This window comes from Pleuronectes platessa, chromosome 15 (genome assembly GCF_947347685.1).
Source record: "Pleuronectes platessa chromosome 15, fPlePla1.1, whole genome shotgun sequence".
Taxonomy (NCBI): Eukaryota; Metazoa; Chordata; class Actinopteri; order Pleuronectiformes; family Pleuronectidae; genus Pleuronectes; species Pleuronectes platessa.
The window spans coordinates 8,382,744-8,397,302 of NC_070640.1; the positions used below are offsets into that span (position 1 = coordinate 8,382,744).

The 14,559-nt window shown below is 44.7% G+C and overlaps 1 protein-coding gene across 1 annotated transcript; it reads left to right on the forward strand.

Moving 5' to 3' along the window:
• The first annotated feature begins 4,284 nt into the window (after positions 1-4,284).
• On the forward strand, positions 4,285-10,420 carry drd1b (dopamine receptor D1b). Its single transcript, XM_053442372.1, has one exon. The coding sequence runs from the start codon at positions 5,779-5,781 to the stop codon at positions 7,168-7,170; it is 1,392 nt and encodes a 463-aa protein (XP_053298347.1). The 5' UTR covers positions 4,285-5,778; the 3' UTR covers positions 7,171-10,420.
• Positions 10,421-14,559: the final 4,139 nt, after the last annotated feature.

Below are 14,559 nucleotides of genomic sequence, written 5' to 3' on the forward strand. Positions count from 1 at the left end.
GCAATAATCTTCTGCTGCACAAAAAGCTTCTGTACACTGCAAAGAGCCGCAAATGAAAGTAATGACACACACACACACACACACACACACACGCACATGCACATGTACATGCACAGATCGAAGGTTTGATTGCGCTGCCTAAGATTAACACTCTGGAGGCTTATGCTCTTATTGTTGAGTGTCTTTAAAGCTGCTGTGTTTGTGTGTGTGTGTCAGCGAGCGAATCTCAGCAGTATTGTTGAATGTCAGAGGTGTGTGTGTGTGTGTGTGTGTGTGTGTGTGTGTGTGTGTGTGTGTGTGTGTGTGTGTGTGTGTGTGTGTGTGTGTGTGTGTGTGTGTGTCTGTCTGCTGGTGAATCTCGGTGGTGGGATTAGTGCACAACATTTCCTTCATGCTGGGTGTGTGGCAGTTAGAGCCTCGACAACAACCTGCGACCTGATGGATGTCACACTGACAAAGAGGATTTGGAGGAAGGATGAGAGACAGATAGAGATAGAGTGTGTGTGAGAGACAGAGAGATAGATAGAAAGAGAAAAGACTGAAAGAGAAATATAGACTCAGTCTTCAAACTGGTGCCTTTATGTTCTGCTGTAGTGGGACATCTTGGTTGTGGATTAGTCTCTTATTCTTCCTTGGATGTCCCTCTAAAAAACACACAGAGGCTTCTCTCCGCCCGGCAACGTGTGAGCAACACTTTTAAAATGAGTCAGGAACATCTGACAGTTCTCGGCTTTTCATTTCATGGTGAATAACCTCATGCTGTCTCGGAAAACGTTGTCATCATGGCGATCACCTTGATACGCGCCTCATTGATTTCAACTGATGTTTTTTTTATCACAGTTTAAATGAGATTTCTTTTACTACAGAGAAAAAGCAATAAGCCTTTCGCAAGCAATCTCTCCTGAAAGTAAACATCAAGTAAACAGACTGCACTTCTTTTAATATGCTGTTGATAGATAGTGTCGGCCGGAGCGTCTCTAACTGGGATATTGATTGTTTTGCTCTCTTGACATTGTCTGTTTATGCCAGTGTATCATAGTTATCATTCCACCTCATTCAAACACCAACTTTTATACATAACTATATCATTGATACAGACGGTTGGCGATTACTGACTCGATCTGTATATGTATCATTCAACGTACAATTTACAGATTAAACTTTATGTGAAACACTTAATGGAGTGGACATAACGGACAAATCGTTTTCACACATGCTGGGTATTCACGGTTTCTTTCAGACAACTGCTCCGCTTATCACACGAGAAAAACAACATGGCTTCAATGAGACGTGATCAATGCACTTCAGCAGAGTTCTTCAGCAACATTAACTTCTGTGAATGTACTGCGATAAATTAGAGATTCAATTGAACGTTTCGTACACGCACTTTAAAGTCTGGCTTGAACTGTAGCTGTGTCGACGTACGCTGTCGCTTGGCATCCTTGTACGTGTCTGTATTGATTTGTTTTACTTGCCTGTTTCTCTTTATAATTCATTTGATCAATTTGAATTAACTCAGTTTGGTCTGTTTGCTCTACCCACTTCTATACTTTCCATGTTGCAAGTACAGACTTAAATATTGATAACTGTCCTACCATACATGCTGTTAATGTTTCAAAATGCCCAAAAAGTGTTAATCTTGTTATTTTGGCTACACACTCCCCATGTGGCAGTTATCCATTTATGAAAACACTAATATGAATGTAAATGTGTGTAGATCATTGCTTTTTCTCAACCTTTTTCCGTCAATATTCAAGTGCATTAAAAAAATTTGTGGTGAGTGCCAAAAATTCGTCTCTGAGCTGTCCCCTGCAGATTTTTGGCCGCTCGTGCAGCCTTAAAACTTTCTCATTTCCATATCAGCTTGAATGGCTGAATCTCTGCTTGTGGGTATATTTTTTAAAATTGAGCTGGATTCAGGATTAATCCTAGAAAATTAAAGGACCCCCCCCCCCCCCCCCCCCCCCCCACACACACACATACCCCCAGAGATTGGCATGTTCCCCACAGGCCCAGTGAGAGGTTTGGTTATCACCTTAAACTCATTGCCTGTTGGAATAACCGAGGGCCAGGAGAACAGCATATAGAAGCGCTCGATGAACATCCTGCCAGGAAGTGAAATGCCGCTCTCTCTCCAGGCATGATGAGAAGTTATGCAAAGTTTTGTGACGCCGGTTCACAATCAAATAGAATCCATTTATTTCAGTTGGACCTGTTTTGTTTAGATCTGGTGGGGCTGTAAGTCCAGGGAAAGAAGTTGTGAATGTTGAAAAAAGTCCCGGAACAAGAGATTTCTGGTCACCATATCAGTTCTATTCTTTTCTATTCTATTCCATTCTATTCTATTCTATTCTATTTTATTTGCTTTTTGGAGCAGACATAAATTACCCTGCATGGCTGGTTGTGTGTGCGTGTGTGAGTGAGTGAGTCTATGTGTGTGTCTGTGTGTGACGTGGTCTTGGTTTGAACTTTGTGGGCTGCACGCACACCCTGGCTCTGTGCTACAGGGAAATGTGGGCGTTGTGTCTGCCAGGCCTCTTACACTTGGCTTGTCTACATGTATTACTCACACACACGCGCACGCATGCGCAAGCTCATACACACACACACACACACACACACACAAACACAATAACAGAATGTAACACAAACTCTTCTTCTTTTTTTTTACCACAAAGACACACACAAGAATGCAGACTCATGGATGCACACATATAAGTCAGACACACGTAACAAGAGTGCAGGCACACACGCACAGGGACAGCGTCCATTGAGGCTTTAATCTCGCTAAATAGTTAAAATGCTAACTGGCCTCTCTCTCTCTCTCTCTCTCTCTCTCTCTCTCTCTCTCTCTCTCTCTCTCTCTCTCTCTCTCTCTCTCTCTCTCTCCCCCCCCCACACACACAAACATAATTGTTCATCCCTTGTAGGACATTTGCCACAATTCACATCTAACCTTAACCAGGACCTCAGAAATGATGTTTAGCCTCATTAGCACGGAGTTAGGAGCCCCATGAGGCCTACTGACAAGGTCAGATATGTATAATGGAAAGTTATTTAAGATGTAACACACATAAACAGTGTCTCCCTTTATTCGGGGCTCCTCCTGGTGCAGCCTGGCCCTTGGAACTCTAACCTATTTCAGAGTTGTTCTGTCATGTTTATCGAGGTGACGTTTATGCAACAACTGCTGCAGCTCGCACGCGTCTGTGCGCGTGTCCACGCCGCCTGCGTGTCTGCAGCGGCGCCTCTGCCGCTGCCAGCCTCAATGGAGAGAGTGAGAGAGAGAGAGAGAGAGAGAGAGAGAGAGAGAGAGAGAGAGAGAGAGAGACTCCCCTCCGTCTGTTAAATTATTGACATAATATAATTATAGCCTGGGTTTCTGCTATGACCGTATGTTCCACGTGTTCTCCACTTTGTCTTGTAACAACATGAAATTGAAAATCCAGAATCTACTCTACATATTGAAACTATAGTGAAAGGTGGCAGTGACATGGAATGGTGCCGATGTAACAGATCTTTTCCCCGGCCATCGCTGCTCTGAACCGCGCGCGTCATGCGTAAAAGGATGAGAGGCCCGATGACGCGCCGCGGCGGCGAAGCTCAGAGGCGCGCGTGAGAGAGCGCAGCAGAGCGGGACACGCGAGACTGTGTGTGCGGTGTGTCCTCCTCTCTCAGATCCCATCACTCTCACACACTCTCCCACAATGCACCCAGTAGATGGCCTCATTGTACCTCCGTGTGCATGGCTGCTCGCTGCTGGTTCACCTCAGGACGGCACCTTCATTTTTAGCTCCTCTTTTCTTTTTGTGACTCCACTATTATTTCAGCTCTTCTCACTGGAGGTGAAGTCTAAAACAAAGCGTGTGCAAATAAAGAGTGCCATCATAACCGTTGTTTTAAAGATATATATATATATATAATAGTGAGTTGCAGATGGAGTTTGTAGGCTGACCGTTTATCATTTTGTTAACCTGGAAATATATAAGAAAAATAAGGATTGTCAGGTTTTATAAATTAACATCACATAAACTGTGAGAAACGTTTTTTCTATGCAGTTTCTCCCGAAATTCCAAGCTTAAATCAATACAACACAGTTATTCCCTTTTGATTGCAGGAGTATGTGCCATCATAAATAGTGTGGCCGAACACCTAAACCACAAAGGGGGTTCGTAGGAGCAAACATTTGGGTGGCTTTGGTCCTCACGTCTCCCCCTGGATAGATGGAGCAGTTGTGGCAGAGACCGTGGCGCACAGCAGCGGGCAGCAGCTGAGCGGAGAGAGAGTAGCGCGCAGGGAAACGGTCTTGGAGAGACCAGGGTCATTCCCATCACTCTCCGCCGGCAAGTCGGACCGCAGACACATCGCAGGGTGACTGCGTGAAGGATGAGCCCAAAAAGAAAAGCATAAGGAGCGATAAAACACCTGGGGACCCCTGACAGCGGGGGGGTGGGGGGGAGACATGACTGACTTCCCATGGAGGGGAGCGCAAGGAGGCTGAGCTCCTTCCCTTTCACTCCTCACCAAGATACAAGTTGGATGTACGCCGAGGAGATGTGGATCTTTGGAGGACTGGATATTTTCGTTTGCCCGCTTAATTAGCGGAGTTGATTTTGGATTGACTTCAACCAGCACAAGACTTTGCCGCTGGTGCTGAGCTGTCCTCATCCGCGGAGCGGAGCGCACGCTGGCGCAATATTAAGAATATAAACTAAGCGTCTGTTTTTAAAGACTTCAACACGGGGAGTGCACAGCCATAGATCATTCAGGTGGGTGGCCATAACAACTCTTGAATGTGTTTTTAAAAGCTTACCAGTCGTCTTTTTGCCGTGTGCACACGCATGGACTCACACCTGGATTACAGCGACATGGAAGCATGAAAAAGGAGCTGAGATTTGAATGCGCTTCTGAGACATTGATCACGCATCCCTCTGTTTTCTAAATGAACTGTTGAGACTTTTCAATGCTGTTTCCAGCCTCCTTTTTTCTGTTGGCTCAACGCTCAGGTGGAAATGTTCTTACACGGTGCCATGAACCGACAGGGAGCTCCATTCATACAAATGAAAATAAAATAAATAAAATAGAAAACAGCACCTATAGCAGCCCGGGGTGGACCAGCGCCAATGCAGGCACCAGTATAATCACACAGACACGCCTCGAGGATCATTAAGCAAATCAGATAAACGCAACGCGAAATCCATCAATACAAGTTATTGATGAGGTGGTATATAAGTCTAATGATTGGCCAAGCTTCTGTTTACTCAATAGCTCGGCAACAATATGCTGTGAAACTTTGGCTGAGGGCTTGACAGCTGTGGCAAACAGGGAGAGGAGCAAACGATGACTTTTCATTAAATATCCTTTTTACTGCAGCCTTTTTTTTTTTTTCACCTTGCAGTCGCTTTTTGAGAAAATAATTGGAGAGAACCGCTGGAATATTCGTCCCTATTTCCTCAGTAGAATGTCTGCTGCCTGTACAGCTGCTGCAGGAATCTATCGACCAGGAATTTTTGTGGGGAAAATTTCGGAAAAGATATTTCAGAAATATTTATAGCAACTGTTCTGCAAGGATGGTGGTGGTGACGAGGAGCCTATGGATGACCCAGTCTGTGGGCGAGCTGGTGCCGAGACAGTTGACCTCTCCGCCAGCTACGCTGTCCGTCTAAAACTCTTCCCCAGAGAGGCGCAGCTGCTGCGGGCTGGGGATGTGATGGGGTGACTGTTGACACCCCCCTCACCCACCCCCTCTCTCACTTTATTAGCAGTGTAACATAAACAATGGATCAGAATTACTCAACGGTTCAAGACGGCAAGCAGCTGCTAGCAGAGAGAGACTCGTCCAAACGCGTGCTGACAGGCTGCTTCCTCTCCCTCCTCATCTTCACAACGCTGCTAGGCAACACACTTGTGTGCGCCGCTGTCACCAAGTTTCGACACCTCAGGTCAAAGGTTACCAACTTTTTCGTCATCTCTCTGGCCATCTCTGACCTTCTGGTGGCTATCCTGGTAATGCCATGGAAGGCGGCGACAGAGATCGTGGGGTTCTGGCCGTTTGGCGCCTTCTGCAATGTCTGGGTGGCGTTTGACATAATGTGCTCCACTGCCTCCATCTTGAACCTGTGTGTGATTAGTGTCGACCGTTACTGGGCCATCTCGAGCCCGTTCCGCTATGAACGCAAGATGACCCCTAAAGTGGCGTGCCTGATGATCAGCGTGGCATGGACCCTGTCCGTCCTCATCTCCTTCATTCCTGTGCAGCTTAACTGGCACAAAGCTCAGACCACTAGCTACGCAGAGCTAAATGGAACTTATCCCGGCGATCTTCCCCCTGACAACTGTGACTCCAGCCTTAATCGGACTTACGCCATCTCCTCCTCCCTTATCAGCTTCTACATCCCTGTGGCTATTATGATCGTCACCTATACCCGGATCTACCGCATTGCCCAGATACAGATACGGAGAATATCTGCCCTGGAGCGGGCAGCAGAGAGTGCCAAAAACCGCCACAGCAGCATGGGGAACAGCTCGTCCATAGAGAGCGAGAGCTCATTCAAAATGTCGTTCAAACGAGAAACCAAAGTCTTAAAGACACTCTCAGTCATCATGGGGGTGTTTGTGTGCTGCTGGTTGCCCTTCTTCATCCTTAACTGCATGGTTCCGTTCTGTGAGCCCAACTTGCCAGATGGTGCCACGGACTTCCTCTGTATCAGCCCCACCACCTTTGACGTGTTCGTGTGGTTTGGCTGGGCTAACTCCTCGCTCAACCCCATCATCTATGCCTTCAACGCTGACTTCCGCAAGGCCTTCTCCATCCTCCTGGGCTGCCACCGCCTATGCCCAGGGAGCAACGCCATCGAGATCGTCAGTATAAACAACAACATGGGTGCCCCTACCTCGAACCCAAACTGCCAGTATCAGCCCAAGAGTCACATCCCAAAGGAGGGCATCCATTCTGCCAACTACGTGATTCCACACAGCATCCTGTGTCAGGAGGAGGAGTTACAGAAGAAGGACGGATGTGGGGGAGAGATCGAGGTAGGGACTGTAAACAACGCCCCGGAGATACTGTCCCCAGCCATCTCTGGGAATTTAGACAGCGACACTGAGGTCACGCTGGAAAAGATCAATCCCATAACGCAGAACGGACAGCATAAAGCTGTGTCATGTTGAGCAAAGGCAAAGATAGATTGGAGTACACCGAGGCATGTATGTATACACAAGGGGAAGCGATGAGCTTAAATGGAAGGACAGCAAAGAGAAACAAATGAGACAGACATCTCTAAGAATATGCCTGAAACAGTAAAGGGGGACAGGACGTCAAGACTGTCGACAAAAATCCACATGGAAAAACCTACAGAATGTTTAAAAGTAAAGGCACTTTATCCTGGATATAACTATCTGCAAAATACGCTCAGCATTTATTGATGAAATTGACACATTTGATGATAAATGTTGAAAATGTGAATATTTAAGCAGAACACTCGCTATGTGCACATGTATACATTTTTTAACAGTATTCCGAGAAAGATGTGTATATCTGCACGTGCATTACTGTACAGTACTGACACTGTCCTGGGAGGACTTCAACACAGTATATACAGTCGAGCAAGATGTAGTAACCATTAGAACAAATGTCTTGTTGGTTTAGGTGCTTTATATGTGTTTCATGGAAGCGAGAACAATGTTGGTGAACTGGTTTTGGTACGGTATAATTCGATGTTTTTTTTGCAGTAATTTCTCTTCAGTACCTTTCTATGGATGATTTTGTTGCAAAACCGAATCACCTGTATCGCAGTTGTTATTTATTCTTTTAAAGATGACTTCAAACACCAAAGTTACAATGTTCTGATCCAAACTAAAACAGGTGGGATGCACGTGATGGAGTTCTTCACCTTAAGCCAAGATATTTCATTTTTACACCCCCCCTTTAACCCCCTATTATTTTCTGGATCCAAATCCTTATTGAGCTCGAAATGTCCAGGGTCTGACAGATGTGTGTTAGAGACAGAAACAAAGAGTGGAGCATAAAACGAGATGCTCCTCTAAGGTCAACTCTCCCTCCTCTGTAGTCTATTCTGAGCCGTCCTTGGTCATCTCCACCTGGGACCGACCGGACGGGCTCACCTGAACTTTTCTCCATTTCCCTTCCTCGCTCCCTCACTTCATTAGCTTTGTCCCCCTCATCTGCTTCTCTTCTGCTAACCATCTCTGGAGGCCTCTCCTCCGCTCTGTCAGCAAAGCCCCGTTCTCCCTCCTCCTGATCTTTTTTCCTCACCATTCTCAAAGTCTTCTCTCTTCCTCCTCCTCCTCTTCCTCACCACTTCCTCAGTCAGCACGGCCCTTTACACCTGCGCCAAGTTTTCCTTTAATGTTTTCTTTCTCTCTTTCGGGCCTGCTCCCTCCTCTCTCGCTCCCCTGGCAGCCCTCCATTTTAAGTCCCTACTCTGCCCACTTAAAGCGGCACTAATGATTCTATTTTTGGCGAAGGCCGTCGGTACGTAATTAAAAAAGAATGTAAATCTGTACACATCTTAACTTCCGCACTTGGACGGAGGAAGCAGAGCAGCAGCAGCAGCAGCAGAGTTTGCTCAGCTGGAATCCAAATGACACTTAGTGACCTTCTGCAAACTTGCAGATATCTGATTTTGTAAATTGCTCATGCTGGAATCCATGCTGTGCTGTGGTGGGGACGTGGAGCATGCAGTGTGACGGCTCTGTTTGCAGGGAGTCGAGGGTAAAACTTCATCATGATGAGGAACACCTTGAAGATAATGGACATATTTGTATTGATTCTCCTCACCCAGAGATTTGTCTTTGCCCAGTCGCATTTAAAAAATAAGGACGCGGCACTAAAAGATATGATTACCATGTACAGAAAGTGTTGACGTTAGAATAAAGTTGTTAAGAAAAGGCAGTTTTGAGTAAGGTACTCCTTATTATGAATGAATGTACCTGCCACAGATTTGCTGTAAAACTACTGCTGTCTGATACATTTCAATAATATAGTTTTCAACACTTTGCATTGCTTATACTTACTTCTACCCTGTGCACTGATGAAATTGATATTCAAAACATTCAAATTTGAGTTTGAGTTAAAAGTCAGACAACTTAGCATTTGCTATGTGGACAACTGAAAATGACATAATAATTGTCTAAAACAGCCAAGCAGTAGAAATATTTTTAAATTGATGTCAGATTTTGGAACATAATCTAACATTAGCCACCGTAAGCTACTGGTCAACAAAACGAGAACATCTATTGAAGACACATTTGTTATACCTTCTTTCATTTGTTAGTCAATTTTATGTGTTTGTGGCCATTGTAATGGACGATTTCAAGACTTTTTCATCGCTTACTAAATAATTTGAACCAGAATTTATATTTTCAAAGACATACAATATGAAAATTTCATGGTTTTTCGTAGCTTGAAGGAAATTAAAGTGTATATTTTTTCAGAGCTTAAGTAAATGCAAAGTCAATGCATGTTGAGCATAACTGTCTGGACTGGACACTGTCGGCGTTCTGGTTTAAGTCTCTGCCATTGTTAGTCGGGCGTCCACCCTGTGCTGTGTTTGTCCATGAAGGCGTGAAACTATTGCTCGTCAGGGAAGGGAAGAACGAATCCGATAGAAAGCAATTGGTCTTGAACGAAGCATTTGATTTTCCTGCTGTGGAAAATCCAATGCTATCTAGATGGCAACGGAGCGGGGGAAAGCTTTTAGCTCAATACATGGCTCGGCCAGTGACACAGAAGCAACTCATTGTCCTCTCTGCCTCCATGTCCTCTGCCCCTGCCATTTGCTGCTCTCTATCACTTCAAAAACCAATATTTGTGAACTGGAATAAGTTGTTTATATTTTTTTTATTATGAATTAATTACATTTTCCAAGTATTGAAATTTCTATTACCACTGCCGCATTACACCCCAAGTGCTGCCAATTGCCTCTTAGAAATTCTCGACCATATCAGCTCAACGGCCTCTCCATTTTCACCCTTCACCAGCTCCTCCCCAATTATTCCAAAACACAAGCCGTCTCGAACAGGCAATGAACTGTGGACTGCACATAATCTGTCAGGATCGGACATGGGAGAGAACTGCCTTGAGGAAGATTTGTTCCTCCCCTTCTCCCTCCGCCTCCGCACTCTATCCTCCTATCCCTTTTTCTCTTTCTCTTGGCTGCCTCTGTCGACTTGATGAGCGTTCCCAATGTTAACACAGATTGAATTTATTATTAAACAGACAGGGCCTACCGCTCCATTGCCGTAGTTCCGAGTCAGAGCACCGAATCAAAGCCCCACCTGGCTGTGTTTTCATTATTGTTCTTATGTTATTGCTGTTGCCAAAATCTTTCTTTTTTGGCTGAATGTGGCTGTACTGTAGCTTATACTGTGAGTTAACCAGTGTTTTATAAGCCGAAGTCTGCGCGGGGGGGGGGGGGGGGGGGGGCAGTGAAGGGGTGTACTTTTTAATGATAATAGAGATTAATCTGTCATCCGTCCTGACATCATTGGCATTTACAGGTTTACCAGATGTTTTTTTTTACAGAAGCATACCTCCAGCTGAGAGTTGAAATGATCTCTGCTGTATTTTGGCTCCATGTAAAAGCGCCCGCCCCCCCTCTGAGCTTTCACCTTGTCAACTCAGTGACTCATCTTCCCATCTGCCGCTGGTGCGATTTCCGAGCAGGGCGATGCAGGAAACCGTCCCTCAAGCAGAATGCTTTGTTTGATCTGGAGCGTCTCCCCCTAGGCTGCCCTACAAGTTGCTTTTTTGGGGGGGGACAGCTCCGGGTCTCCCAGTCAGTACATCTGACAGTGCAGAATCCCTCCTTCTCCTCCTTTGGTGGTTGGGTGGGCACGGGTTAAGACGCAAAGGCCCAAGCAACACTCTCAGGCCCTGGGAATGTGGGTTTTATTCTAAGGATGACGTTTCAGCTCACTTCAACTGTCTAGGATAACGACTCAGTCCCTACCTCGACATCAATTCAAAGTTTCATGTGAAAAAAAAGAGGAAGAAAAACACGAAAAATAGAAATGGCAGTATTTAGGGATGGGAGAGCAGAGATAGAGTATTGTACAATGATGTTCAAAATGTAGTTGTGATGAACACAAGTGCTTTTTATCTTCGAGAATCCTTAATGTGCGTAGCAAATTTACATGCTGTATGTTTTCTCTGCCGTGGGATTATAATTTACAGTGAGATGCAACATTCACTGTCTATTTGCAGTATATATATGTATATAAATATACATATATATATTTATTTATTGCCATGTTTTTGGGTGTTTCATTCATGAAAGTGATGTCAAAGCTTATAACCCTCAGAATTATTACAGTATTTAGTTTACGGTTTGTACAAAAAAAAATGATGTGCCCTTTCTTGTAAAATAAATATATGTATTTTTTTTCCATCTGGTCTCAATGAGTTGTGTTTATTTGAGGGGTGTGTGTGTGTGTGTGTGTGTGTGTGTGTGGGGGGGGGGGGGGGGGTCTGGATGTGACACTGAGTGGGTATTGGGAGATCATGTCACTGCAGGGGATCGATGGGGGATTGATCATGCACGGTGACGCAATTTTTTTTCCAGCTCCCTGAGCGTGGTGTCCTCGCTGTGTTCCAGCCTTCACCCTGCATTTACATAACCTGACAGGCACTTGACAGCTGACATGTCCCCTTCCTCCCCTCGCTCCCCTAACCTCAGTTGTTAACTTAAACACGGGCACAAACGCACACTTAGATGTGTACACATTCACATTTTAAAGACAATTCAAGGAAAAAGGACCTATTGATGTGTTCTGCTTGAGGACAAAGATCTACGAGGGCTGAAAGAAATGTCATCAGCCAGAACAACTTCAGAATTGTAATCTATGTAAATATCTGAATTGGATGAAGGCCACATCTCTACATGGTCCCTGTCTTTTTATTTTGCTCCTATTGAGACTGCAATAATGATCTTTATTCCATTCACTTGGGCGAAGCTTGTTTCATCAGGTTTTAACCTGAAGGTAAAAAAAAATGAATATCTAATTCAGTAGGACACCTCAAAAAGACATATTGCAGCAAAACTATGAGTTCATTATAGGTTATACTTCAAAGTACTGGTTTACATATGCCCGCTGAACCAAGCACAGTAAGAATCAACCCCGTGCAGATATGATCAAATTAGCTTAATCCCATTTCATACATATGTGCATTTGCTCTGTAATCAGAAGATTTTAAAGTGGGCGGCGGGTCTCCCCTGCAGCGGGTTCAAACAGTTTCATGGTGGAAGTAAAACTGTATGTTATATTAATTACTTCATTAGTTGGTCGAGATGAGATCACTTTAAACAGCCCAAATGTTTGTGATTTGGTTCAAGAGATGGTTCAGAGATATATTATTTTATGTGATTATCACTTTTTCTAATTTTCCCAGTCAGAAACCAATACATGTCTCGGAATAGACCTATTTAATATGTTTGGTGTAATTATAATACACTCGTTAAATGGAATAAAAAAATGTGATCATGCTCATATAGGCGTCCAGAAACTCAATGAAAGAAGAGAAGTAAACTAAGGTGTGGTGAGGACGTTACTTTCTCCAAGGCTCATTCTCAGCCTGCTGTAAATGTTCCAAGTAAGGGACAGTCTTATATCTAGTAACTCCAGAAGTCTCTGTCTGTCTCTGTCGAGCAGAACTCAAGGACAACTCATCATATCAGCTCCATACTTTGGCACAAGCATCATTAAGGGCCCAAGAAAGTGTAACGTCAAACATGGTGCGATTCGGACACATGATTCATCGATAAACTTCAATCGACAGACGCCCGGCTGGGACTCATTAATGTAAGTGACGTTGTCCATCACGGCAACACCGTGCTCACGGGCACTTTCATGACAGCAGCGTCAACAACTGATGCTGGTTCTGCATACTGAGTCCAGCCTCAGTGAACTTTGAGCAGCAGCGGGGGTGCAGCTTCAGGGTTCTGTGGATCGAGTCCCGCAGCAGGTCTTTGCTCGCCGCGGCTCGATCAATTCACGTTTAGAGTTTCAGAAAGAAAGCTGCAACCATCATCACCACAGGCCTGAGCAATCAGCCCATTTCCAACCGCCAGGTCTGGAACGGGCAGGTCTAAGTGAGGGACAATTTATTAAAAGTGGGGAATTTACCTCAAGATTGTTCTCACCAACATAGAGTGGAAAAGTCAGGAAAAACCACACTGAGGTGATTTCAGCTCTCTCTCTCTCACACACACACACTCACGCACACATCGTCAGGAATAATGCAAAAATCAAATTTAAGAGCTTGAACAACTCAATCAGTGCTGTTAGTTTGTTGCAAGGGAAAGAATCTCTCCTCCTCCTGCTGTCTGTCTGTTTTACGGCACTAAATGAATACGAGATGTAGATCTACACTGTGTGTGGAGTGGTTTTTGTGCAATCGATCATTTTGTTTCCCACACGGATCCAATGAATTACACTCACACGCCGGTTTGGAGCACATTCTCCGTTGTGGCACTGCAAAGTAAATTCCAAACGGTGATGACAGTCGGAAGTACAAACGGCTTTTGATTTGTTTACACGAAACAAAATGGCAGCCAGAAATGAGAGAGGGTCTGTGATTTACTCGGCCTCTCAAGCTGTATCGCCTCTGCGTCACAGCCCCACACTCTGCTGCCAGAAAGCGTTTGTTTGCGAACTCCATGACTGGTTCAAATTCAGATGTACTGGTTTTTTAGTTTGTGTTGAGTGAACCTGTGACCTCTGAATGGACTAGATCCAATGGTTATACTTTTAAATGTCCTGGTGAGGTGTAACATTTTATAGCCGCCCTGTTAGTCACTGAATCACGGTGGTGGAGAGATGTTTAAATTCAGTATTTGAGGGTGAAAGAAAAGGAGTAACCCTGATAAGGTTTGAAAACATCCATCCATTATCTACACCACTTATCCTTGGAGGTTCGTGTAGGGGGCTAGCTGCCGGAGCGAGTCCCAGCTGACACTGGCCGAGAGGCAGGTGACAGGTTAGGTGCTGGATCACTGGGACTCCGTGATAAATAAGCATTCAGGCTCACATTTCAACGCCTTACTTTTAGACAGATCTTTACAGAATCGATTTATTATACTGCGAAAGGGCTTTAACACGAACCAACATGTCAACTGATTAGCAACAAACTGTCCATCTACTCTATAGACACTCTATATTTTTAATAAAGTGGATTGCGAGGCATATTTCCCATCAGGTTAAATGGGTTTTATTTGGCACAAGTTGTCGTGAAAAAGACATAAATTCAGCAAAGCCTGAGATCTAAATGTGGGTTTGTAATCATTTTAATTGGTACAGCATATGGTGACATGACTGACAATCCTGTGAGTGCCCATTGGACGCTACGCCATGGAGAACTGCAGCCGCATGCATCTAAATGATGGGAAAGATCTGTGAAAACGAACAGAGACTAGCACTTGTGACACGCTGGCACATTCCTCATCAGCCCCGCGTATTGATAGTTAACCTCTCCTGATCCGGCCTGAAAGAGAGAGAGAGAACGAGAGAGAGAGAGAGAGAGAGAGAGAGAGAGAGAGA